Source organism: Phragmites australis, chromosome 14 (assembly GCF_958298935.1).
Source record: "Phragmites australis chromosome 14, lpPhrAust1.1, whole genome shotgun sequence".
Taxonomy (NCBI): domain Eukaryota; kingdom Viridiplantae; phylum Streptophyta; class Magnoliopsida; order Poales; family Poaceae; genus Phragmites; species Phragmites australis.
This window is the reverse complement of record NC_084934.1, coordinates 5040640-5064806: the sequence shown is the minus strand read 5'-3', so window position 1 is coordinate 5064806 and position 24167 is coordinate 5040640. Positions and strand designations below refer to the sequence as shown.

Sequence of the window (24167 nt, the reverse complement as noted above, 5' to 3'; positions counted from 1 at the left end):
CTCAAGTTATGCAACAGCATAATGGGTACTCCCTTTATTAGAACAAGGCGGTGTTGTGGGAAATTATTTAGATTAATTGAGTTAAGGAATTCAATGGGATATAGCAAATCTGCATCCCCAATTGTGTCTGTTGACTTACAAATAGTATCACAGCTTAGATATTCTTTCTCATCATCTGGCACAAGCGATAGGACATATGAATTAATTTCATCCACAATTTCATTCATTGGGGCCAATATAGCATGCCTACATAAATAAGACACATCGATAAATTTGGATTTGAAATCTGGATAAAGCGCAGAAACAATGCAAACAAGTTTGTCACCATCAGTATGAATTAACAAATCAAAAGGTATATCTATCCATACTGGTTCGGTATCAGCACCGTGTTTTTCAGCAGGAAGGGTTCCCTCACCAAGGTCAAGCACCCATTTGCTAAACTCAGCGATCTCAGATTGCACTTCACGGCTAAGGTCAGGAGACACCAACCTCATATTAGTCTTCAGTGTTATGATTCTAACATAACGCCACAACGGGGAATTAGTAATCGAAGCATTCACTATCTCCGACCTAGTGCCACCCTCTATAACAGGAAGGATCTGTCTTAAATCGCTGCCAACCACGACAACTTTACCACCGAACACAAGGTTCTTTGCATCAGTGCTCTCAACAACCATGATGTCACGGAAAGTCCTATCCAATGCCTCAAAGCATTTCCTATGAGTCATAAGAGCCTCATCCTAGATCACTAATGATGTCTTAATAATCAGTTCAGCAAGCATGGTGCCTCTCTTGACATCGCAGACAGTAGTAGAGTCAATGTTAAGGGGTATTTTAAAACGGGAATGAGCAGTTCTACCACCTGGCAGAAGGAGAGCAGCGACACCAGAAGATGCAACAGTGAGGACTATTTTTTACTGTGCTCTCAAAGAAGACACAATCACATTCCATAGAAAAGTTTTCCCAGTGCCACCAAAACCAGAAACAAAGAAAAACCCAGCTTTGGTATCAGAGACACAAGAAACAATCTGTGTAAAAGCTGCTAGCTGCTCAGAATTTAAACGGCTACGCAACGACGCAGCTTCGAATTCTAACTCAACCAAAGTGTACGACATTTCATCATCCACTAATCTATTTGTATAAAATATTGAACCTCTATCACTCTTAGCGGGAAGGTTGTAATCTTTTATATTCAAACTGTGCTTGCTAAGTAATAGAGAAATCTCATCAAGCACCATATCTTTTAATTCATTTAAAGGAAGAACAAAACTCTGACTACAGGCTGCTTCTTTCATACGGCGTTGAATGTCATCTCCCAAGTAGAACCAGATCTGCTTAAAAAAAGAGAATTCATCTCTAACATCGCAAAATAGAAGCATAGTGACAAAAAGTTGTCTAAGCTGACTTGAGGAACCCCATGCAGCAGCCTCTATAAAAGCAGCGAGCCATTCATTGTCATCACCTAGAAGACCACGCGCTGCACATGCTTCCTTGAACGTCCTATAAACTATCCCTCTATAAGTCTTAACATCTTCGTAGCTCTTTGCGCCTTTCACAATCATCAGCAACATCCTTAAGAAATAACGGTCACCAGCACTCGAATGGACAAAATACAGGTGGCCTATCTTAAAACCATGGGCTCTCTCATTCCATATTCTAGCTGTGGCATCCCATGTAAATTTAGTGGGGAACTCACAGTAAGTCAGGATATTTCCCTGTGGGTACCTCTAATTAGCAAAGAACCACTGAGTCAGCATACTTTGCTTAAAGCGTTCGTTCGCAACTATGGTAGCCAAGTTGTCTGTTTCTCTATAAGTGACATAATTTTCATTAGGCAAATGAACAGGCAGCCTCTCAATAGGTGGAACATGCGCATGTATGTCGTAAGCAAGAACCCGCCAACAGGCATCTTGCTCACAAATATAGCGACAATCTAAATACTCTTTGACCTCATTGATGGTCTTTGTTGTGGCGTCCAACGGTGTGTCCTCACCTTTTCTTATTCATTCGAGATAAACCTTCGCACAATCAGGGCCTTTCGTGACATACTTGAACAAATATTTTAAAACATGCGATTTGTTACAAAATTCAATATTTATATGAGCCTGGAATTTTTTTTAGTAGAGCCATATTATAAGGGACTATCCATCGGTTATCTAAATCAACTTTTGATTTTTTAACATATCTTCCATTCTGAGGACGTCTATACAAAGTGAATCCTTGATCGTTGATTCTTGTTTCATTAGCAAATGATTTTGGATAGCCCTTAGAGCACACACCATTTTTCATGCAAGGGAAATTTGGGTTATTTGCCCCACAAGGGCCATGCAGCATGTGCTCTGCAACAAGAGCATAACCAAGAGGATCAACCTCTGGGTCCGGAATCTCAGCACTAATAAATGAATCCATGAGCTCCAGTGTAGGCACTGTTGTGTCGAGGCGAAGCCATATGAGGACATGCACATGTGGCCAGCCATGCTTTTGGAATTCAACAACGTGCAGCACTAGCAAAACAGGAGAAAGGAAATCATACATAAGGCAACGAAACAAGGGAGAAGCCTTGGAACAGGAACCTAACAAAGGTGGACAAAGAGGCAGGGGGAAAATAAAATAGAAAACGGGAGGTAACACACCTACGTTAATAGGTCCAAAGGCCGTGCTATCTTTGGTGTCTCCTAAAAGGTCCTGTAATTTCATATGGTAGACCCTAACAACAAGATCAGGCCGATCTGTATACGTTTGGCCACATTCAAGTCTAAGGGCCTCAGTAATTTCAGGCCACTTTGGATTAGACGTGAAAGTCAAGAAAATGTCTGTAGGGCCGTAGACTCTAGCTATCACAACTGCATCATGGAAATTCTGTAGCATGTACCGTCTACCGCCAGTGTGGCTGGCAGGAAGATATGTACGCTTACCAACAGCATCACCATCTATACACCCATCCGCTACAGCGTCCACTATCCCTTGGAAATGCTCTACTATAAGTTTGGGCTGATTATCAATGATCCATTGTAACCTACTTTCATCAATACAAGCTCGAGCATCGACTTTGGCCTGTGAAGAGAGCCTACCGTAGCATAGGTACGGATTTGGTTGGTGTCTTCTATAGTGGAACCAATATCGGTAGTAATCCTGCATGGTCATTTTATTTCGAGCATTCGGTTTTGTTAGAGGAGTACCAACATAGGGAATACCAACTTGGAAACCACACTCACCATAAGGAAACAGGAGTGGGTACTAGAGAGCCATAAGTGCAGGATGCAGCGTGGATATCTACTGGAGCTTATCATCAAAACAATGGACAACGATATCACGCTTGTAGGTTTCGAGAGAGAAATCACCAACAACCAACAAAGCTAGTTTGTCACACGCCGGCAAATTATACTGAACAGGATCGCCCTCACAAGCACCAATAATTCTAATACCCACATTTTCCCCATCACATTCTTTCAATCAGTCCATTGCCATTCTAAACGTCTTAACCAAAGGATTATGAGCATCCAACATCTACAACAGCCCCTCAATTATATCTCTATCTAAGTCAACTTCCAACCTGTATGATATATCTAACGCATGAATCATATTAGGTACTTCATTATCAGTATCATAAATATACAGCTCAACGAACTGTGGAGGATCACCTGCTAGTGGCAGCAAAGATCCAATACGATGATGGACCTGACCATTGATACGAAACACATATGGACCTCCACTTCTATTTATACCATGATCTATCCTAGCACCCATTGAAGTAAAGGCAAACAAACAGTTGTACTGGTGGATATCTCCGAGGAATTTTTTACATCGAGTATTGCCATTGAATTTTATAAGTTCTTGAAGGAACGAGGGTGGTTCTTTAAACGGGGGTATCCGGACCTTCCCACCTCTGCAGCACAAATTATACGCTGGCGCTGCGGCTCTAGGAGAGGTGGATCCTCGCACTCTCTCCGGGTACCAAAACAATGCATGGCATTGCTCACACTTAAAATCAGGTGAACCATAGTATGACCTTCCCCGATAAGACTCTGACAAGGGACAAAACAGAGAGGGCAACAGAATCAAGGAGAAGCATACGACAGTAACCACAGAGAGGAACATGTAGGTAGAAGTATTCATATACCTCTAAGGTAATCAACGTACTGCTGCGTGAAACTCGCATACACATTAGTAACAACACAGCCTTCACTTGGACCTACGACATAGCAACAAAAACCAAAAGCATCAAGTACCATCCACCTAAGAAACTAAGAAGCATAGACCACCAATTAAAATGAGTGAACATACTTGATCTCTTACAAGAACCTCGAGGCATTACATCCGCCGATATTCTCTGGAGATTATAAGCAAATACACAAGGAAGAAAATGCTAGGGAACTGTACCATGATGAAGGAACAAGGTAGCAGGAACAGAGGTAAATCAACAAGGTCAAAAGGTCGCACCAAGGCAGGAGGCACTATTTATCAGTTTGATCATTAAACAAATAATAAGTATTACACAGGGAAGGAGACTACGAAACAAGGAGGGGGAAAACATCGCACCTCAGTAAAGGCACAACAGGACAAAAGAACAGTCACCAAAGGAAACCTGTAAAAATTCATTTACGTCGGCAGGAGGCACGGGCTGCGCACAAATGAACGAGCCAACTGCATGCACCCAACGAATCGCATTAGCGGCTATCTCAACAGCTGATTGTGCAACTCTCCTATAATACAAAAGGCTCTGGTAACTATAATTGATCACAAGGAACCCATATAACATTTGTAGGAAGCTCACAGCCTGGAATGCTGCCTGTTCATAAGGGGCCATGCAAGTGATATGAGGACAGCTCCAAAAGAACACATGGCGAGGAGCAGCCTCTGCATTCAAGGGAGGCAACTCTACCTCAATGCCAGCTAGTACAGCTCCATCATCAGCGACCTCACATAAGTAAGCAACAGACACCGAGTCGCACTGGCTAACTACAGCTTGTAACAAAAAAACATATGACAAACCCACGACAAACATCCCAGACAAAAAACTAAATCGGTAGGCAGATCGCGGGAAAAAAGTGCATGCAAAAAACAACAATGGTCCCCCAAAAAAACACGAAGCAGGAAAAAAAACAGAAATGGAAAAACAAAGACGTCAGTTAGCCGCACAACAACCAGCAGGAATAACAAACAAGAAAAAATCACTAAGCAGGCAACAAGTGAACAAATGCATATGGAACCTCACCTTGACCACAACAGCTTCAACAGTAGCCAAAATCCCAGAAGCCAATCAGGAAAACAGACCTTCCAGAAAGCACCAAGTAGAAGAACCCCACACAACAGGCACACCTGCACAGTTCTAGATCCCAATTCTGAAAAAGATGGAACAACAAGAGTCAATGATCATATACAAACCCAAGGCACAAACACGGGTTCAATGATATACACAGATAACGTCAATGCGCATACAAGAACCTAGGAAAAACCAACAGGGAACCTCCCCTGGCTTAGAAACCTCCGCGAAGGCAGTATGAAATGGCATTCTCTAATCTGAATAACAATCTAAATAGGTCACGAATTGGTAGGCACCAAAAAGAAGACAGGAACAAGATGGCAAGAGTGCCATAATTTGGCAACTGAAGAATAATGTACGCATAATCCGATAACCAAAGACCACAGACTCCACCAAACCTCCAGCCCACCGAACATGCACAATAACAAAACCCCGCCTACGTACTTAAGCAATATAATCTCCAATCTAAACTCGCAGAGTAGCCTACCCGGCTCACACAACGAAGCATGAAAACAGAGAGGCAACCATGAGAGGGTACCCATACAAACACACAGTCCTACCAACACTGAATCGCTAACCAGATGAGGAACAATGAAGGCATAACCTATCAAACGGAGGCGTAGCGATAGAAGAAAGGAAAGTGTGTACCTTGTTAATGGGCCAGGGGCCCTGATGCAACCAAACGGCTAGACGTAGTACAGGCGCCCACCCTAACAGGAGAACAGAACCATGGTGCGCTGTCAGGCAACGAAACAAAGAAGATAACGAAAACAAGAACAAGTGCAAAGAACACCAATCCTGTGCAACGCCTCCCATACTTACCGACAGTGGAAAAGGCCAGGAACAACCACGAAGACCACACCGCCAGGAACAAACAGAGGAACAAGATGGCAAGCACCAATCTCCAGAGCTGAGGCGAACCAAAAAAAATAACCGATGGAACAAACCAAAAAGAACAACGCACAAAGCGAGGCCACAAAAACAGCCCAAAAGAAACCAAAAAAACAAATGGAACAATTAGCCCCAGGATCAACCAGAGGGCAAAAACAAAAAAAGAGGGGAAAACCGAGACCAACGCCACAACCAACAGGCAACAAGGAAGGAATAACTACAGATGAAACCAAATCCACAAAACACAACAGGCGGCAACAAGAGCGGGAGAACCGGAAGAGCCGACAGCATAGGCGCACACACGCCGGGAAAAACAAGAGAACCACATGCTCAGGCCTCCGATCAGATTGTAACCTAGCAACTGAATTCAACCGGCCCAACAAATAGGCAAGAACCATAGGAAAGCACATAGATGGAAGCAAAGGGCAGGACAGGCAGCGCAAGAGGCCACCCGACCGACCGAAGCAGGGCAAAAAAAACAGTAACACCTAGGAAAGCACAGAGACGGCAGCAAAGTGCAGGACGGGCAGCGCAAGAAGCCACCCGACTGACTGAAGCAGGGCTGAGAAAACAGGAACACCCACGAAATCCACACCCAAAACAATGAGAAGCTGAAGCAAACCCATCAAAAAAACAGAGGAACACAGAACAACGTATCCAGCATAGAACCAAGCATAGCGTAAAAACTAAATCCAATAGACGAAAGAAACAAAGAAGCCCCATAAACCAGAGGAAGAAAGCATTAGATCTGGAAGACCAAATAAACAACGAACGTTCACAAACCAGACACAGGAAGCACCAGATGCACAACGTAGAATACTCATATGGCAAAACAACGAACGTTCACAATCCAGACACAGGACACAGGAAGCACCAGATGTACAACGCAGAATCCCCATCTGGCAATGACCCCAACCCAGAAAATAAATCCAACTAACCCAACAAACACACAAGATCCATAGCAAAGGACGAAGGCGGAAGCAAAGGGTAGGACGGGCAGCGCAAGAGGTCACCCACGGACACCACGAACGGAGAAAACAAAGCCACTGGCCGGATCCATAAGCCAGGGACAAAATAAATCCAACCGACCCAACATGCACGCAAGATCCATAGAAAAGTACGAAGGCGGAAGCAAAACCTAGGACGGCTAGTGCAAGAGGTAACCTAGGAACACCACGAATGGAAGAAACGAAGCCGGTGGCCAGATTCATAAACCAGAGACAAGAAACATTAATCGAATCGACCCAACAACCAGGCAACATCCATAGGAACACAGGAAGACGAAAGCAAAGGCTAGGATGACTAGCGCAAGAACTCACCCAGATAAACCACGGACAAGGAAAACAAAGGCGATGACCAGACACCCCAATGCGCCCTTACCTTTTACACAATAGAGAGGCGAGAGCGATGGACCACAGAAAGGGAAGCAGATTTTTTCCTCCCTAACAAACCGCAACACGGCAGGTGTCCCACTAGGGCCCCTCACAAACGGGAAGCCAACGCTGGCCCACTCGCGGTAGGAAAACCAGCGCAGCGCTAGCCAGAGCGCGCACACGCCCGCGATCCGGGATCTGACGGCAAAAAGGCGCGGGGCGACGTGGCCTACGGGTACGCGCTGGGCGGGAGCCGCGAATAATGGTATAGATGATCCTCATTTGGTTCAATGCAGCAAGAATCAGAAGTAATTTTCTCCTCTGGTCGGTGTGGTCAAAAACTTAAAAAATATATAACATGAGCTCGGCTCGAAAGGCTTGGGGTCATTGCTCGATGACACTCCACGTCTCTATATATACCACCTATATATTCTTTGGCCATCCACGCAGTGTGGACACATGCTTGTTTTAGGTGTTTTTAGCAAGATGAACAAGTTTGGACTCATTTTTCCTTCTCTGTGTGGAATCCCATACATACACGGCTCCCGGGCTACGACGGTCGAGATCGATGGCGGCGGTGAAAGAGCTATTCTTGGTGACTTGTGGTTCTAGGCCGATGGATTGCTTTGGGAAGCTCTAGGGGAGGGGTCAAGGGCTCCTTATATACCTAGGAGAGATTGAGTTTGTGGGCGTCTCGGCTTCGATTTGAACGATGGTGGCAAACACTCGAAATTTGACTTGAACTCCAATCCGCGTGGAGATAAGGCGTACTCGACCGGGATTCTTGCTTATACGCAGGCTAGAGAGCTTCTAGATGGTATTCTCCATCGTATGCATGTCGGGCTTCATCAATGGCTTGTGGCCTGCTCAGTTTCTTCAGCGGCATGAGCGAAGTGGGCAAGGCTGGCTGGATCGGGCCGAAACTGAGAGAAAAGAGAAAAGGGGAGTTGGGCTTTGGCCTTTAACACTAGAGGCTTTTCTTTTTTTTTTTTTCTATCTTCTCTCATGTATATACACATGTATATTTATAAATACAACATATATACCACTTATATACTTATATTAGCTTACATAAACAAGTAATCAAGCAAGCAATAAAATATATACACATACGAATTATTTAGTTGAGCAAATTCTTTTATTCTCTTGAAAAAGTTTTATATTTTTCTTAGTTTTATGAACTTGGGTTGTTACAAATACCGATCCTGGGAATAACTCAACAGGTAGCACACTAGAGAAAAAAATCACCAGGTGTATCTCGGTGCACAGAACAGAGCCAAAACACACTAAACCATTCCCATGTGCTAACAGTTGCAATCACAAAACTAGAGAATTCACAGGTCTATACTAGATTACTCAGAGAATATACCCAGTTTAAGTAATCCTAATCATCATCGAGCAAATACCATACAAGACTTGCATTGTCCAGAATTTAGGAAGACTGGAAATGAAATACTCATAAAGATATTTTATCAAAAGCAAAAACAGTAGAGGCAAGACATGATAATGAAGCTAGATTATTGCATTTTTATGTTATTCAAAGCATCATCTAGCCTAATCAAGCATCACAGAGCATAATCATGCAAATCACGGACAAGAGAGGACCACAGCTCAGCCGGAGCACTAGCTATGATAGCTTGGCCAGGAGCGGATGGCTACTTACCACGGTGGGCGGCATCGGAGCGATGGTGGATGGCAGCGGGATTCGCGGTCGGGGCGACAGTGGATGACATCAAGGCTGCCGGGGATGGAGGAGCCACTGTGGATGGAGGAGTTGCTAGGGAGGGAGGAGCCACCGAGGATAGAGGAGCCGCCATGGATGGAGGAGCTATCAGGGAGGGAGGTCGCCGGGAGGGGGCCACCGGGGAGGGAGGAGGGCCATCGGGTAGGAGGCCCGACCGCGGAGGAGTTCTCGGGGAGGAGCACGGTAGCCAAGGAGGAGCATGGTCATCAAGGAGGAGCACGAGGCGACTTGGGTTCTAAGGAAAGAACTTGGTTCGGCGAAGACTAGACGAAATGGTATTTATAGCCGCATTAGTACATATAGGTCATTAGTACATATTATTTGTACAGACGGCTTTTTAGAAAAAAAAAACCGTCTATATAAATAGTACAGACGAGTTATAACTTCGAGTCGTCTGTACTAATATCATTATTATAAATAGTTTTTTTAGTAAAATCCATTTGTATAAATATTACAGACGACTTTTAAGTATAGAACCGTTCGTACTATTGATGTTCCAAACAAATCATTAAAATTGCAAAATTTATAAATAATCCATACAAACTCCAAATGAGAAGAAATTTGGATATAAATTTCTGATTAAATCTGTACTATCACATGGTGTAGGTATCATTCATGTTACTATAACAAAAAAAATTAACTTGAACATTAAGCCTAAATATTAAATTCATAACTAATTAATTTTTACATATTACATTGCAATATATAGGTACATAACAATAAAGTAACATCATACAGCTTTAACAATCAGCCCTTCTTGATGATCGACGCACAAATATCAAGCGGCTCTGGTCGGAAGTTGTTCTTCATTAAGGGAGATGTCATCTCCAAGAGGGTACTCATCAAATTGATTATACTATTCTTCGTCCATGACATTCTCCACTCCGACAATAATTCTTTTTCTCTAAAGGACTACGTGAAGCTTTTGATTTGGCAGATCTTGCACATAAAAGATCTGGACAACTTGCTTAGTGAGTACAAATAGTTCGTCTTTGTATGCGGCACGTTCGAGGTTGATAGTGGTCATTTCGTACTTGTCTACCTTAATACTTGAGTGTGTGACCCAACGGCATCGAAAGAGAAGGATCTTGAAACTTACATAGTCGAATTCCTAAATCTCCTCTATGTACCATAGTATGCAGAGACCCCACGTTTGTTCTAGAAGGCATCTATGCGCACATTGCTATTTTGTACCGTGCTCTTACTATCCCGTTCTCTGGTATAAAAGGTGTACCTATTTATACTGTATACTTTAAATATCATGACTGTGTGACTTGGACATCTTACCAACTAGCCAATATTATCCTCTGTTGAACTATTATTACTGAATCATGCTGCGGTTGTGCTGTTTTGTGATCCAAGCCTCTGTTCGCCCTAGATTCCCTCTGCGTAGCACATCCTTATGCATGTTGATATGCGTGGATACTTCAATCATGTGTTGCAAGATCGTGAAATGGGCTTTAGGTAATGTGGCAAAGTCAGCAATGATTGATTTCCTACATTTGGTCCCCTTCCCATCTAGTCTCCCCTCACGACGAGACATGAGCACACCAATTGGTTTGAGCTGCTCCATGTAATCGATGCAGAACTCGACTACCTCTTCGGTTGTGTAACCTTGGATGATGCTGCCCTCCGGGTGAGATTGATTTCATACATATTTCTTGAGAATTCCCATGTACCTCCCTAATGGGTACATCTGACGTAAGAATACTGGGCTGCATATATTTATCTCTCTCACGAGATGAACGATAACATGTATCATGATATCAAAAAACGCCGGAGGAAAGTACATCTCAAGATGACACAGTGTCTTCACCACATCGGCCTGTAAAACATCAAGTACTTCGGGATCGATGACCTTCTGAGAAATTGTGTTGGAGAAGTAACACGGCTTGGTGATTATGTCTCGGAGATAGGTTGGCTGGATATTTCAGATTGCAACAGGAATCATCTGTGTCATCAACACGTGGCAATCATGGGACTTCATGCCAACTAATTTCAAATCTTGCATCGAAACAAGTTTGGAGATGTTAGTAAAGTAATCAAATGGAACTTTCACACCATGCAAGCACCAGCACAGTTCAGTTCTCTTGGCCTTTTTTAGATTATAGCAGGCTGGAGGAAGCCTCGTTCTACCTTTTTCGTAGGGCTCAGGTGCCAACTCGGGCCTGATCTTCAAATCAACCAAGTCAAGCCTTGCATTGAAGCCGTCCTTCGTCTTGCCTGGAATATTAAGTAAAAGACCAACCAAGGTTTCACACACATTCTTTTCTCTTCTTATGTCGACTATGGGTTCTTCGACGATACCAACATCTTCATATAACACATTCAACTCTTCATCATGTTTGGTCCAACACGTGTAGTTCGGTTTGAAGCCCCTAATAATTAAGTGCATTTGATTTGTAGGACTACGTTTTGTCTAAGAAAGGATCTTTCGTTTATACAATCACAACAAGGACAATGTATAAATTCAACATCCTTCTCCAAACGATCCTCCTCAGCCACTGCCAGGAAAGCCACCACACCATCAAGGTACCCTTGGTTCGTACGAGAACCGTACGTCCAACCACGATCTATCTACAATGTATGAAGTTAATTAATGTCAAATCAACCTAATAAAAAGAGCAACCAAGCTTTTCGTCGAAAAAATGGAGATATCATGCATGCATACATTCATGAATGAACCATACAAATGATAATTAATCCAAAAAATTAACGATTACTATTATATTGTATACATGAATACCTAAAAATAAGAGAAAACATTAATTCAAAACTTATAATTAAATACTATATAGTTAAATTCTAAACTTATTGATAATTTTATGTTTGTATACCAAAAATCCAAAATTTATCTAAAAAATAACACATAATTAAACCAAGATCTATACTTTGAGTTTCATATATACCTATAACAACTAATATCTTCTAGATCATCTTGAAAAAAAAAATCTAAATCTAGATGTAGATATAGTTGATCTCTCAAGACTAAATTAGAATACAAATCTACATCATCTATATCATCTAATGAATAGAACAAAACTATATCATCATGTAAAAAATCTAAATCTAGATCTAGCTAGCTCTCCAAACTAAATCTAGATCATCTGAACCAAAATAAAACATAATGTTTACCTTAGAGTAACAAATGCCAATAAATCTTCAAGTTTTCATCAAAATCTAACAATTTTTTTTTTGTCAAAATCACCCTCTCCATCCAAAAGCTGCGCACTGTTCTTCACTGTTCGGCTTAGATCTGGAGATAGGGGATGATGTATTGTTCTAATATTACATACGGCTTCATATTTGGAGCTGTCTAAACTAAATTGTCCCACTACCCCTAGTTATTTTCTCACACGGTCCGTATTTAGAGCCGTCTGTATTAATTGTATGGACGGTTCATGTTTGGAACCATCTGTATTAATATTACAAACAGTTCTAAATAGAAACTGTATGTACTAAAAACGTCTCACCACTTCTGAACATGTCTCGTCATTATCACATACAATTCTTGTTTAGAGCTCTGTATGATAATCTTTACATATACAACTCTACAGTACCTATCTATACTGGGACATCCTATTAATTTATTTCTATAGTAATAAAAAATTCAAAAATAATAAATATTTATGACGGAAATGAGTAAGTCTCCTGCAGCTTGCATGTCGTCACTGACACGCACCCCTGCGTGCTTCTGGAATCTTCTGCCACTTTTCCGGCGACGGACCTAGCCAGCCGATCGAGCTCGTTCGTCCGCGCCTCTCTACGCGGCGGCCTGGGCGTCCACGTCGACGGCGACGCAGTCTCCCAGCTCTCCTGCTCAATCAGTTCAGTCTACGGCCGTGAATGGCCCCGCCGACGTGGCCCCCTCCGCCGCCACCACTACCAATCTCGTCACGGGCTGGATAGCCACCTCCCCTCATCCTGTATATAAAGCCGCCACCCCATTCGCAAGTCGCAACCAACCACCACAGCACAACAGCAGCACAAGAGAAGCCAGCAACACAGCGACCCACTTCCTGCTACGACTCGACTACTCGATCTCTATCTACTTCACCCGTGCACGTAAACTCCAATGGCGACCACGGTGATGGCCTCCATGAGCTCCCCTGCCTTTGCCACTGGCGTGCGTGCCGGCCGCTTCCCCGCCCGGCTTCCGGCGGCCGGGCTCGCGCCGCGCCGTCGCGCCCTGGTCGTCAGGGCCCAGAGCGAGGTGAGAATCCACTGATGATTTGCGTATCGAGTTTGTTTTGGTCCCACGGGACTAAACCCTCACTGGCATGTGCACCATGTAGGAAATTATTCCCACTAATTATGATTAGCGCTAACGATGCCTTGTGCATGCGTATCTGCAGCCGGAAAAGAATCCAACGGAGGAGAAGGCAAAGGCGAAGGCAAGCCCCGGCCTCTGGGACGCGCTGGCGTTCAGCGGCCCTGCCCCCGAGCGGATCAACGGTCGCCTCGCCATGGTCGGCTTCGTGTCCGCGCTCGCCGTCGAGGCGTCGCGCGGGGACGGCCTCCTCTCGCAGGCCGGCAGCAGCTCCGGGCTGACGTGGTTCGCGTACACGGTCGTGGCGCTGTCCGTGGCGTCGCTGGTGCCGCTGCTCCAAGGGGAGAGCGCTGAGGGCAGGAGCGGCGGCTTCATGACCGCCGACGCCGAGCTCTGGAACGGGCGCTTCGCCATGCTCGGGCTCGTCGCGCTCGCCGTCACCGAGTACCTCACCGGCGCGCCGTTCATCAACGTGTAAATATGTCGTACATGTGTACGTGTATATAACTTTTGGTAGCTAGACTGTTGTAACTGAACACACAGTAGCTTCTGTACGTACATGTAGAGGAGGTAGTACACAAATTTTACTGTGTCCGTGCAAAAGCCGCATGCGAGATTTTTTGCGTGAAACGGGCAGACATGTAAAGTTGAAATGAACTTTCCTCGTGACATGGAAGTTAATATCCGTGCTTCATATTTCGTAATTCGTATTCGACTTCACAACAATTACGTGCTTCCCATGCAAAGCTCCAACTGTTTGGTAGACCATTTTTGTGTTGGCTTTGTAGTTGGTGAGATCTACGACGAATTTCGTGTTGGGAGCACGTACCATTGCCACAGACCAATCAATACGAGAGAAGAGTAGATAAAAAGGCTAAGTGCACTGTAAGGCTACAAACTAATTTAGTTAAATTTGGTAAGATTAAGCCCTTGTCCAATTTTATTTATTCGAGTCTCTCAACCTTTTATCTTTGTGTAAATAAAGGCTTTTAAGTACATTTTGGACTTTTATTATTTGAATTTGTATAATCAAGCCTTTCTAAAGACATAACTATAAATTGTTATTGAAATCTAGTTTTTAGATATTATTTTCCTACTAAATGATTGAACAGTGGTAGAATAAACAATTTTTGGCAGCATTTTTTTTCTAACATTAATAGTTCAAGTCTAGGTCCTAGATTAAGTCTCTCCACTACTACAGAAAGTGGATTCACTGTCAACTCTAAAGTGGTATTCATTGTCGGTTTTGAAGCCGATAGTGGGCAACAGATAGTGATAGTCTCGACTATCAGACTGACAGTGAAGGAGTTATCACTACCGACTGAAAGCTTCAACCAGCAGTGATAGTCGGCCCCGATTCAATATTTTTGGATAAAAAAAGCAAAAAAATATTTTTTTACGATCGACCAGTCACTGCTCACTCGCCCTTGACCAGTCAAGGCTCACTGACTTTTTTATCTCGTGAGTTCTAGGACTCGAACTCACGCCCTCACCTCAGAAGCTCCGCATGCGTGACCCCTCTAACCATCTCACCTCTTATTCGATCTTGAGTACACGAGCCGACAGTGATACGTATTATCATTGCCGGTTCATAACACGAATTGATAGTGATACTTGACGAACTATCACTGCCGGTTCGTGGTTACAACCGGCAGTGATAGTTCACGTATCACTGCCGGTGAGTGCCTTCACCTGATAGTGAAGCATCATTGTCAACTCAAGCCTTCAGCCCGGCAATGATGCCCTTTATCACTACCGGTTCATAAAATCATATTGACTTATTCTTCCCTCACAGCTTTTGAACCGGTAGTGATGTCCTATCACTACTGATCCATTAGGTACCGATAGTGATAGATCGGTATATATAGTCGATTATGTAGTAGTGCTCGAGAGAATATTACTTTCATATTTCAGCAACCAATCCTAGTTAAGTGGCTCAACTTAAGAACCGGGTCGTAGCATATTAGTTGGCATAGCTTACTGACTTTTTTAAGAGGTAAAATGGCTTAATTGAACGCTATGAAATAATAGTGTCGGGGACGAGCGGCTTGACTGCACAACAGTACTGAATCATATGGTTTAGGGTCTCATGATTTTAACAATTCTATTTTACTGATGACTTGTTTACACAATCTAAAATAGTTTAGAGGGTACGGCTCAAGAGGAGCACTAGATTTGACGGGACAAAGTCATAACTAGCTTGTTAGGATTGGGATTTCTTTTTTTTTTTTTTGGCAGGATCGTTGACAGGATGAGATATTAGAATCGGATCGTTGAATCATGATGCTTTTAGATATAAAAATATACGTAAATTTTATATAAGAATTATAATATGTTCTTAAAAATGGAAGCTAGCCTATGATGCTTATTTTGATATATTTATTTATGTAAATTTTGTAAATTTGAGTGCAAGTACTTATTCACATCAAGTTCAATTAAACTCAACTTGAAACATTATTTAATAATAATTCAATCATTATAAGGCCACATATCATTATAAGGCCTATGGATTGCTCTGGGATGCTTAGGGGAGGTTCTAGGGTTCCTTATATACTCAGGAGAGATTGAGTTCGTGGGCGCCTTGGCTTCGATTTGAATGGCGGTGGCAAACACTTGGACTCTGACTTGAACTCCAATCAGCGTGGAGATAAGGTGTACTCGATCGGGATTCTTGCTTATACGCAGGTTAGCGAGCTTCTAGATGGTATTCTCCATCGTATGCGCATCGGGCTTCATCCATGACTGGTGGCCCGCTCAATTTCTTCAGCGGCGCAGCTCAGCGGTGTGAGTGAAGTGAGCTAGGCTGGCTGGATTGGGCCGAAACAGAGAGAAAAGAGAAGAGGGGAGTTGGGCTTCGGCCTTTAACACTTGAGGCTTTTCTTTTTCTTTTCTTTTCTGTCTTCTCTAATGTATATACATATGTATATTTATAAATACAGCGTATATACCATCTATATACTTATATTAGCTTACATAAACAAGCAATCGAGCAAGCAATAAATATATACCATATATACACTTAAGAATTATTTAGATTAACAAATTCTTTTATTCTCTTGAAAATGTTTTATAGTTTTCTTAGTTTTATGAACTTGGGTTGTTACAATACCGATCCTGGGAATAACTCAACAGGTAGCACACTAGAGAAACAAATCACCAGGTGTATCTCAATGCATAGAACAGAGCCAAAACACACTAAACCATTCCCAAGTGCTAACAGTTGCAATCAAACAACTAGAGAATTCACAGGTCTATACTAGATTACTCAGAGAACATGCCCAATTTTAGTAATCCTAATCATCATCGAGCAAATACCATACAAGACTTGCACTGTCCAGGATTTAGGAAGAGTGGAAATGAAATACTCACAAAGAGATTTGCTCAAAAGCAAAAATAATAGAGGCAAGGCATGACAATGAAGCTAGATTATTGCATTTTTATGTTATTCAAAGCATCATCTAGACTAATCAAGCATCATAGAGCATAATCATGCAAATCACAGGGAAGAGAGGACCACGGCTCAGCCGGAGCACCGGCTATGACAGCTCGGCCAGGAGGGGATGGCTACTCACCACGGTGGACAACATCAGGGCGATGGTGGATGGCAGTGGGGCGACGGGATCCGTGGTCAGGGAGACGATGGATGGCATCGGGGCTGCCGAGGATGGAGGAGCCGTTGTGGATGGAGGAGCCGCTGGGGAGGGAGGAGCCGTCGAGGATGGAGGAGCTATCAGGGAGGGAGGAGCCACCGTGGAGGGAGGTTGCCGAGAGGGGGGCCACCAGGGAGGAAGGAGGGCCATCGGGGAGGAGGGCCGACCGCGGAGGAGTCTTCGGGGAGGAGCTTGGTAGCCGAGGAGGAGAATGATCGTCAGGGAGGAGCACGAGGTAGCTAGGGTTCTAAGGGAAGAATTTGGTACAGCGCAGGCTGGACAAAACAGTATTTATATCCGTATTAGTATAGATGGGTCATAACTCCTAGCGGTTTGTACTAATATTATTAGTACAGACGACTTTTTAGGAAAAACCATCTGTATAAATAGTACAGATGAGTTATAACTCTGAGCCATCTATACTAATATCATTATTACAGACAGATTTTTTAGTAAAAGCCATCTGTATAAATATTACATATGACTTTTAAGTATCGAACCATCTGCACTATTGGTTTTCGAAACAAATCATTAAAACTTGCAAAATTCATAAATAATCCATACAAACTCCAAATGAGAAGAAATTTGTATGTAAATTTATGATTAAATCTGTACTATCACATGATGTAGGTATCATTCATGTTAGTATGACAAAAAATTTAACTTGAACATTAAACCTAAATATTAAATTCATAACTAATTTAATTTTACATATTACATTGCAATATATAGGTACATAACAATCAAGTAACATCATATAGCTTTAACAATCAGCCCTTCTTGATGATAAATGCACAAATAGCAAGCGGTCCTGGTCGGAAGTTGTTCTTCGTTAAGGGCGATGTCATCTCCAAGAGGGTACTCATCAAATTAATTGTACTATTCTTCGTCCACGACATTCTCAACTTCGACAATCCTTCTTTTTCCCTGAAGGACTATGTGAAGCTTTAGATTTACCAGGTCTTGCACATAAAAGAGCTGGATAACTTGCTTAGTGAGTACAAATGGTTTATCTTTGTATGCGGCACGTTCGAGGTCGACAATAGTCATTCAATACTTGTCTACCTTAATACTTGAGAGTGTGACCCAACGACACCGAAAGAGGGAGATGTTGAAACTTACATAGTCAAGTTCCCAAATCTTCTCTATATACCGATAGTATGTACGTACCCAACGTTTGTTCTAGAAGGCATCTATATGCACACTGCTATTCTATATCGTGCTCTTACTATCCTATGCTCTGGTATAAAAAGTGTACCCATTGATATCATATACTTCAAATGTCACGACTGTGTGACTTGTCCATCTTGCAAACCAGCCAATATTATCCTCTGTTGAACTATTATTACTGAATCACGTTGCGGTTGTACTATTTTGCGATCCAAGCCTCCGTACACCCTAAATTCTCTCTGCGTAGTACGTCCTTATGCATATTGATATGCGGGGATACTTCAGTCATGTGTTGCAAGACCGTGAAATAGGCTTTAGGTAACATGGCAAAGTCAGCAATGATTGATTTCCTACCTTTGGTCCCTTTCCCATCCAGTCTCCCCTCATGGCGAGACATGGGCAGACCAATTGGTTTGAGCTACTCCATGTAATCGATGCAGAACTTGGCTACCTCTTCAATTGTGTAACCTTGGATGATGCTGCCCTCCAGGTGAGATCGATTCCGTACATATTTCTTGAGAATTCACATGTACCTCTCAAACGGGTACATTTGACGTAGAAATACTGGGCTACATATCTTTATCTCTCTCACGAGGTGAATGATAACATGTACCATGATATCAAAAAATGCCGGAGGAAAGTACATCTCAAGATGACATAGTGTCTTCACCACATCGACCTATAAAACCTCAAGTACTTCAGGATCGATGACCTTCTGAAAAATTATGTTGAAGAAGTAACATAGCTTGGTGATTATGTCTTAGAGATAGGTTGCCTGGATATTTCGGATTACAACAGGAAGCATCTGTGTTATCAACACGTGGCAATCATGGGACCTCATGCCAACTAGTTTCAAATCTTGCATTGAAATAAGTTTGGAGATGTTAGTGGAGTAACCTGACAGAACTTTCACACCATGCAAGCACTAGCACAGCTCGGTTCTCTCGGCCTTTTTCAGATTATAGCAGGCTGGAGGAAGCCTCATTCTACCTTTTTCAAAGGGCCCAGATGCCAACTCGGGCCTGATCTTCAAATCAACCAAGTCAAGCCTTGCATTGAGGCCGTCCTTCGTCTTGCCTGGAATATTAAATAAAAGACCAACCAAGCTTTCGCACATATTCTTCTCTACATGCATGACATTGATGCAATGGCGAACTTTAAGGTGCTTCCAATACGATAGCTCCCACAATATCGATCTCTTCTTACACATGCCACCCGTATCCTTAGACTTTTACTCCCGTTTTCAAACACAACATCGATCGAGATCTTTAACCATATTGTGCACCTCTTGACCACTACAGTGCCTTGGACATAAATCTCTCTCCCTCGTTCTATCAAATTGTTCCTTCATGTTGTGGTATAGGTGATACCTGTTAAGAAACCTACGGTGACGCATGAACAACGTTTTACGCGAGTGGGGCAGCCACATACTCGTGGTACCATCTAAGCAATGAGGGCATGTCGTGTTTACTCATTTACTCTCGCTCAAAAGGTTACGTAGTGCAGGCAAATCATTGATCATGCAGAACAACAGAGCGTGTAACGTGAAATTCTCTCTTTTGTACACATCCCGTACTTGCACCCCTTTGTTCCACAATGTTTTTAGATCTTCCACCAGTGGTCTCAGGTATATATCAATATTGTTCTTAGGTTGCTTCGGGCCTTGAATATGCAGTGACATCATCAAGTACTTCTGCTTCATACACAACCAAGGAGGTAGGTTGTAAGTACTGAGAATAACTAGCCAAGTAATGTGCCTACTGCGCTCATGTTCCCAAAAGGATTCATCCTATCCGTGCTCAAAGCAAACCTTATATTCCTCAATTCTGCACCAAAGTCATCGAAGATCGTGTCGATGTTTCTCCACTAGGGAGAATCGGCAGGGTGCCTTAGCTTTCCATCTTGCTTGCGGCCTTCCGAGTGCTAGTACAATAATTTGGCCTCTTTTTGATTCGCAAACAAACGCTTAAGGTGCGGAATTCTAGGCAGATACCACACCACCTTAGTAGGAATTCCTTTCTTCACCTCGCCATCGTCTGATTGGCTCTTACGCTTGTATCAAGATGCATTGTACACTGGACATGAATGCAAGTCTGATAGATCTTTACGGTAAAGGATACAGTCGTTCGAACAAGCATGTATCCTTTCTACATCCATCCCTATTGGATAAAGAACCTGATTTTCTTCGTATGTGCTTTTGGGCAGCTCATTTCTATCTGGAAGCATGTCCGATAAGAGTTCTAATAGCGTTGTGAAACTCTTGTCTAACCAGTCATCGCTTTCAATTTAAGCAGTTCAAGTATGGATGACAACTTTGTGTATTCTGGTTTGCATCTAGGGAACAACGGCTTCTCTGAGTCCTCAATCAAGCACATGAATTTGCTAAAGTCTCTCTAAGTACTCAGGTTCACATCTGCATCACACAGCATCTGATACAACCTATCATCTTCGCCTACAACATCACATTCATCATCATCTGCAATAAATTCCTTGTCATCTTCTCTTCTTATGTCAACTATGGGTTCGACGATACCAACATCTTCATGTAACACATTCAACTCTTCATCATGTTTGGTCCAACACGTGTAGTTCGGTTTGAAGCCCCTAATAATTAAGTGCATTTGATTTGTAGTGCTACGTTTTGTCTAAGAAAGGATCTTTCATTTATACAATCACAACAAGAATAATATATAAATTCAACATCCTTCTCCAAAAGATCATCCTCAACCGTTGCCAGAAAAGCCGCCACACCATCAAGGTACCCTTGGTTCGTACGAAAACCGTACATCCAACCACGATCTATCTATAATATATGAAGTTAATTAATGTCAAATCAACCAAATAAAAATGAGCAACCAAGCTTTTTGTCGAAAAAATGGAGATATCATGCATGCATGCACGCATGAATGAGCCATACAAATGATAACTAATCCAAAAAATTAATGATTACTATCATATTATATACATGAATACCTAAAAATAAGAGAAAATATTAATTAAAAACTTATAATTAAATACTATATAGTTAAATTCAAAACTTATTGATAATTTTATGTTTGTATACCAAAAATCCAAAATTTATCTAAAAAATAACACATAATTAAACCTTGATCTATACTTTGAGCTCCATATATACCTAGAACAACTAATATATTCTAGATCATCTTGAAAAAAAATCTAAGATATAGTTGACCTCTCAAGACTAAATTAGAATACAAGTCTACATCATCTATATCATCTAATGAATAGAACAAAATTATGTCATCATGTAAAAAATCTAAATCTAGATCTAGCTAGCTCTCCAAACTAAATCTAGACCATCTAAACCAAAATAAAACATAATGTTTACCTTAGAGTAACAAATACCAATAAATCTTGAAGTTTTCATCAAAATCTAACAATTTTTTTGGTCAAAATCACCCTCTCCATCCAAAAGCTACGCACTGTTATTCACTATTCAGCCGGCTCTGTTCTACTTAGATCTGGAGGTAGGAGGATGATGTATTGTTCTAATATTATACACGGCTTCATATTTGGAGCTGTCTGAACTAAATTGTCCCGCTACCCCCCAGATATTTTCTCACACGGCTCGTATTTGGAGCTGTCTGTATTAATTGTATGAGTGGTTCATGTTTAGAGCCATCTGTATTAATATTATAGGCAATTCTAAATAGAAACTGTACGTACTAAAAACGTCTCACCACTTCTGAACACGTCTTGTCATTATCACAGACGGTTCTTGTTTAGAGTTATGTATGATAATCTTTACATAGATGACTCTTCAATAATGTATTGGGACATCATATTAATTTATTTCTATAGTAATAAAAAATTTAAAAATGATAAGTATTTATGATAGGAGGGAGTAAGTCTCCTGCAGCTTGCATGTCGTCACTCACACGCACCCCTGCGTGGTTCTGGAATCTTCTGCCACTTTTCTGGCGACGGACCTAGCCAGCCGATCGAGCTCGTTCGTCCGCGCCTCTCTACGCGGCGGCCTGGGCGTCCACGTCGATGGCGACGCAGTCTCTCAGCTCGCTGTGGACGCGCCTCCCTCCACGTAACGCACATGTCCCGCTGTCGCCTGCAGCTTAATCAGTCCAGCCTACAGCCGTGAATCGCCCCGCCGACGCCACCACTACCAAGCTCGTCACGGGCTGGCTAGCAATCTCCCCTCCCCCTGTATATAAAGCCGCCACCCCATTCGCAAGTCGCAACCAACCACCACAGCACAACAGCAGCACAACAGCAGCCAGCAACACAGCGACCCACTTCCTGCTACGACTCGACTACTCGATCTCTATCTACTTCACCCGTGCACGTAAACTCCAATGGCGACCACGGTGATGGCCCCCATGAGCTCCCCTGCCTTTGCCACCGGCGTGCGTGCCGGCCGCTTCCCCGCCCGGCTTCCGGCGGCCGGGCTCGCGCCGGGCCGTCGCGCCCTGGTCGTCAGGGCCCAGAGCGAGGTGAGAATCCACTGATGATTCACGTACGTATCGAGATTGTTAATTAACAATCCCTTATGGGCCATGCAGTAAAATTATTCGCATTAACTATGATTAGCACTAACAATACCTTGTGCATGCGTATCTGCAGCCGGAAATGAATTCAACGGAGGAGATGAGCGCCAAGCCGAAGGCGAGCCCCGGCCTCTGGGACGCGCTGGCGTTCAGCGGCCCCGCCCCCGAGCGGATCAACGGTCGCCTCGCCATGGTCGGCTTCGTGTCCGCGCTCGCCGTAGAGGCGTCGCGCGGGGACGGCCTCCTCTCGCAGGCCGGCAGCAGCTCCGGGCTGACGTGGTTCGCGTACACGGTCGTGGCGCTGTCCGTGGCGTCGCTGGTGCCGCTGCTCCAAGGGGAGAGCGCTGAGGGCAGGAGCGGCGGCTTTATGACCGCCGACGCCGAGCTCTGGAACGGGCGCTTCGCCATGCTCGGGCTCGTCGCGCTCGCCGTCACCGAGTACCTCACCGGCGCGCCGTTCATCAACGCGTAGATATGTCGTACACGTGTACGTGTACGTAGCTTTTGGTAGGTTGTTGCAACTAACTGTATACAGTAGCTTCCGTACGTACATGTAGAGGAGGTAGTATACAGATTTTACTGTGTCCGTGCAAAATCGGCATGCGAATTTTTTTGACTGAAATTTACAGGTTAAAGTTTAAATGAACTTTCCTCGTGACATGGAAGCTGGCTTAGTGCTTCGTATTTCGTATTGGACTTCACTACAATTATTTTTCGAAACGAAGACTTCACAACAATTACGTACGTACTTCCCATGCAAAGCTCCGACTGCTTGGTAGACCATTTTTGTGTTGGCTCTGCAGTTGGTGAGATCTACGAATTTCGTGTTGGGGGCATGCCACAGACCAATCAATATGAGAGAACAGTAGATAAAAATTAAGGAAAAGTACCATATTGTAAGCAATACAAACTAATGTAGTTTAATTTTACGAGATTTAGCCCCTGTCCACCTTTATTTATTCAAGTCTCTCAACCTTTAATCATTACTACAGAAATATGTTTATACGCTGGTCTATCACTACCGGTTTCTTACGAGCCGGTAATAATAGAATATCACAGTCCATTCGTATTAAGGACTAGTACTAAAAAACCATTCGAATAGAACCAACTGTGAAACATGATAATTACTACTGGCTCTAGCCACGAACCGGCAGTGAAACCTTGACTGTCACTATCGGTTGATAGAGCCAGCAGTGATAGTAGATGACAGTTTATTTTAAAAAAATTATAACTTTTTAATGTGATGTCGGATGAGGATAAACTTTATATCAAAACTATAGTTC

The 24167-nt window shown here is 43.0% G+C and overlaps 2 protein-coding genes across 4 annotated transcripts; one reads left to right on the top strand and one right to left on the bottom strand.

Moving 5' to 3' along the window:
• Nucleotides 1-4540: 4540 nt before the first annotated feature.
• On the bottom strand, nt 4541-9205 carry LOC133890183 (uncharacterized). Its single transcript, XM_062330646.1, has 6 exons — nt 9191-9205; nt 6655-6765; nt 6086-6371; nt 5912-5973; nt 5216-5319; nt 4541-5018 (listed from the first exon to the last, which is right to left on the bottom strand). Exons 1-6 carry the CDS (start codon nt 9203-9205, stop codon nt 4541-4543), a joined length of 1056 nt encoding a protein of 351 aa, XP_062186630.1.
• A 4008-nt stretch (nt 9206-13213) lies between these two features.
• On the top strand, nt 13214-23530 carry LOC133890524 (low molecular mass early light-inducible protein HV90, chloroplastic-like). Of its 3 annotated transcripts, none has more exons than XM_062330921.1 (2): nt 13214-13484; nt 22961-23530. In XM_062330921.1, exons 1-2 carry the CDS (start codon nt 13347-13349, stop codon nt 23354-23356), a joined length of 534 nt encoding a protein of 177 aa, XP_062186905.1. In that variant the 5' UTR covers nt 13214-13346; the 3' UTR covers nt 23357-23530. The 3 variants fall into 3 exon arrangements, with proteins under 3 accessions (XP_062186905.1, XP_062186906.1, XP_062186904.1); XM_062330922.1 differs by lacking the exon at nt 22961-23530 and adding an exon at nt 13627-14245 and having other exon boundaries at nt 13215-13484; XM_062330920.1 differs by lacking the exon at nt 13214-13484 and adding an exon at nt 22564-22830.
• The last annotated feature ends 637 nt before the right edge of the window (nt 23531-24167 follow it).

What these genes read in the sequence shown, in the direction of transcription:
- LOC133890524 (XM_062330921.1), top strand. Translation starts at nt 13,347, where the DNA reads ATGGCGACCACGGTGATGGCCTCCATGAGCTCCCCTGCCTTTGCCACT. An exon ending in TCGTCAGGGCCCAGAGCGAG is followed by an intron (nt 13,485 to 22,960) that starts GTGAGAATCCAC and finishes GCGTATCTGCAG; the next exon opens with CCGGAAATGAATTCAACGGA.
- LOC133890183 (XM_062330646.1), bottom strand. An exon ending in TGCACTTTGCTGCCGTCTCT is followed by an intron (nt 6,372 to 6,654) that starts GTGCTTTCCTAG and finishes TTTCATCTGTAG; the next exon opens with TTATTCCTTCCTTGTTGCCT. An exon ending in TTGAAGCTGTTGTGGTCAAG is followed by an intron (nt 5,019 to 5,215) that starts GTGAGGTTCCAT and finishes CTACCGATTTAG; the next exon opens with TTTTTTGTCTGGGATGTTTG.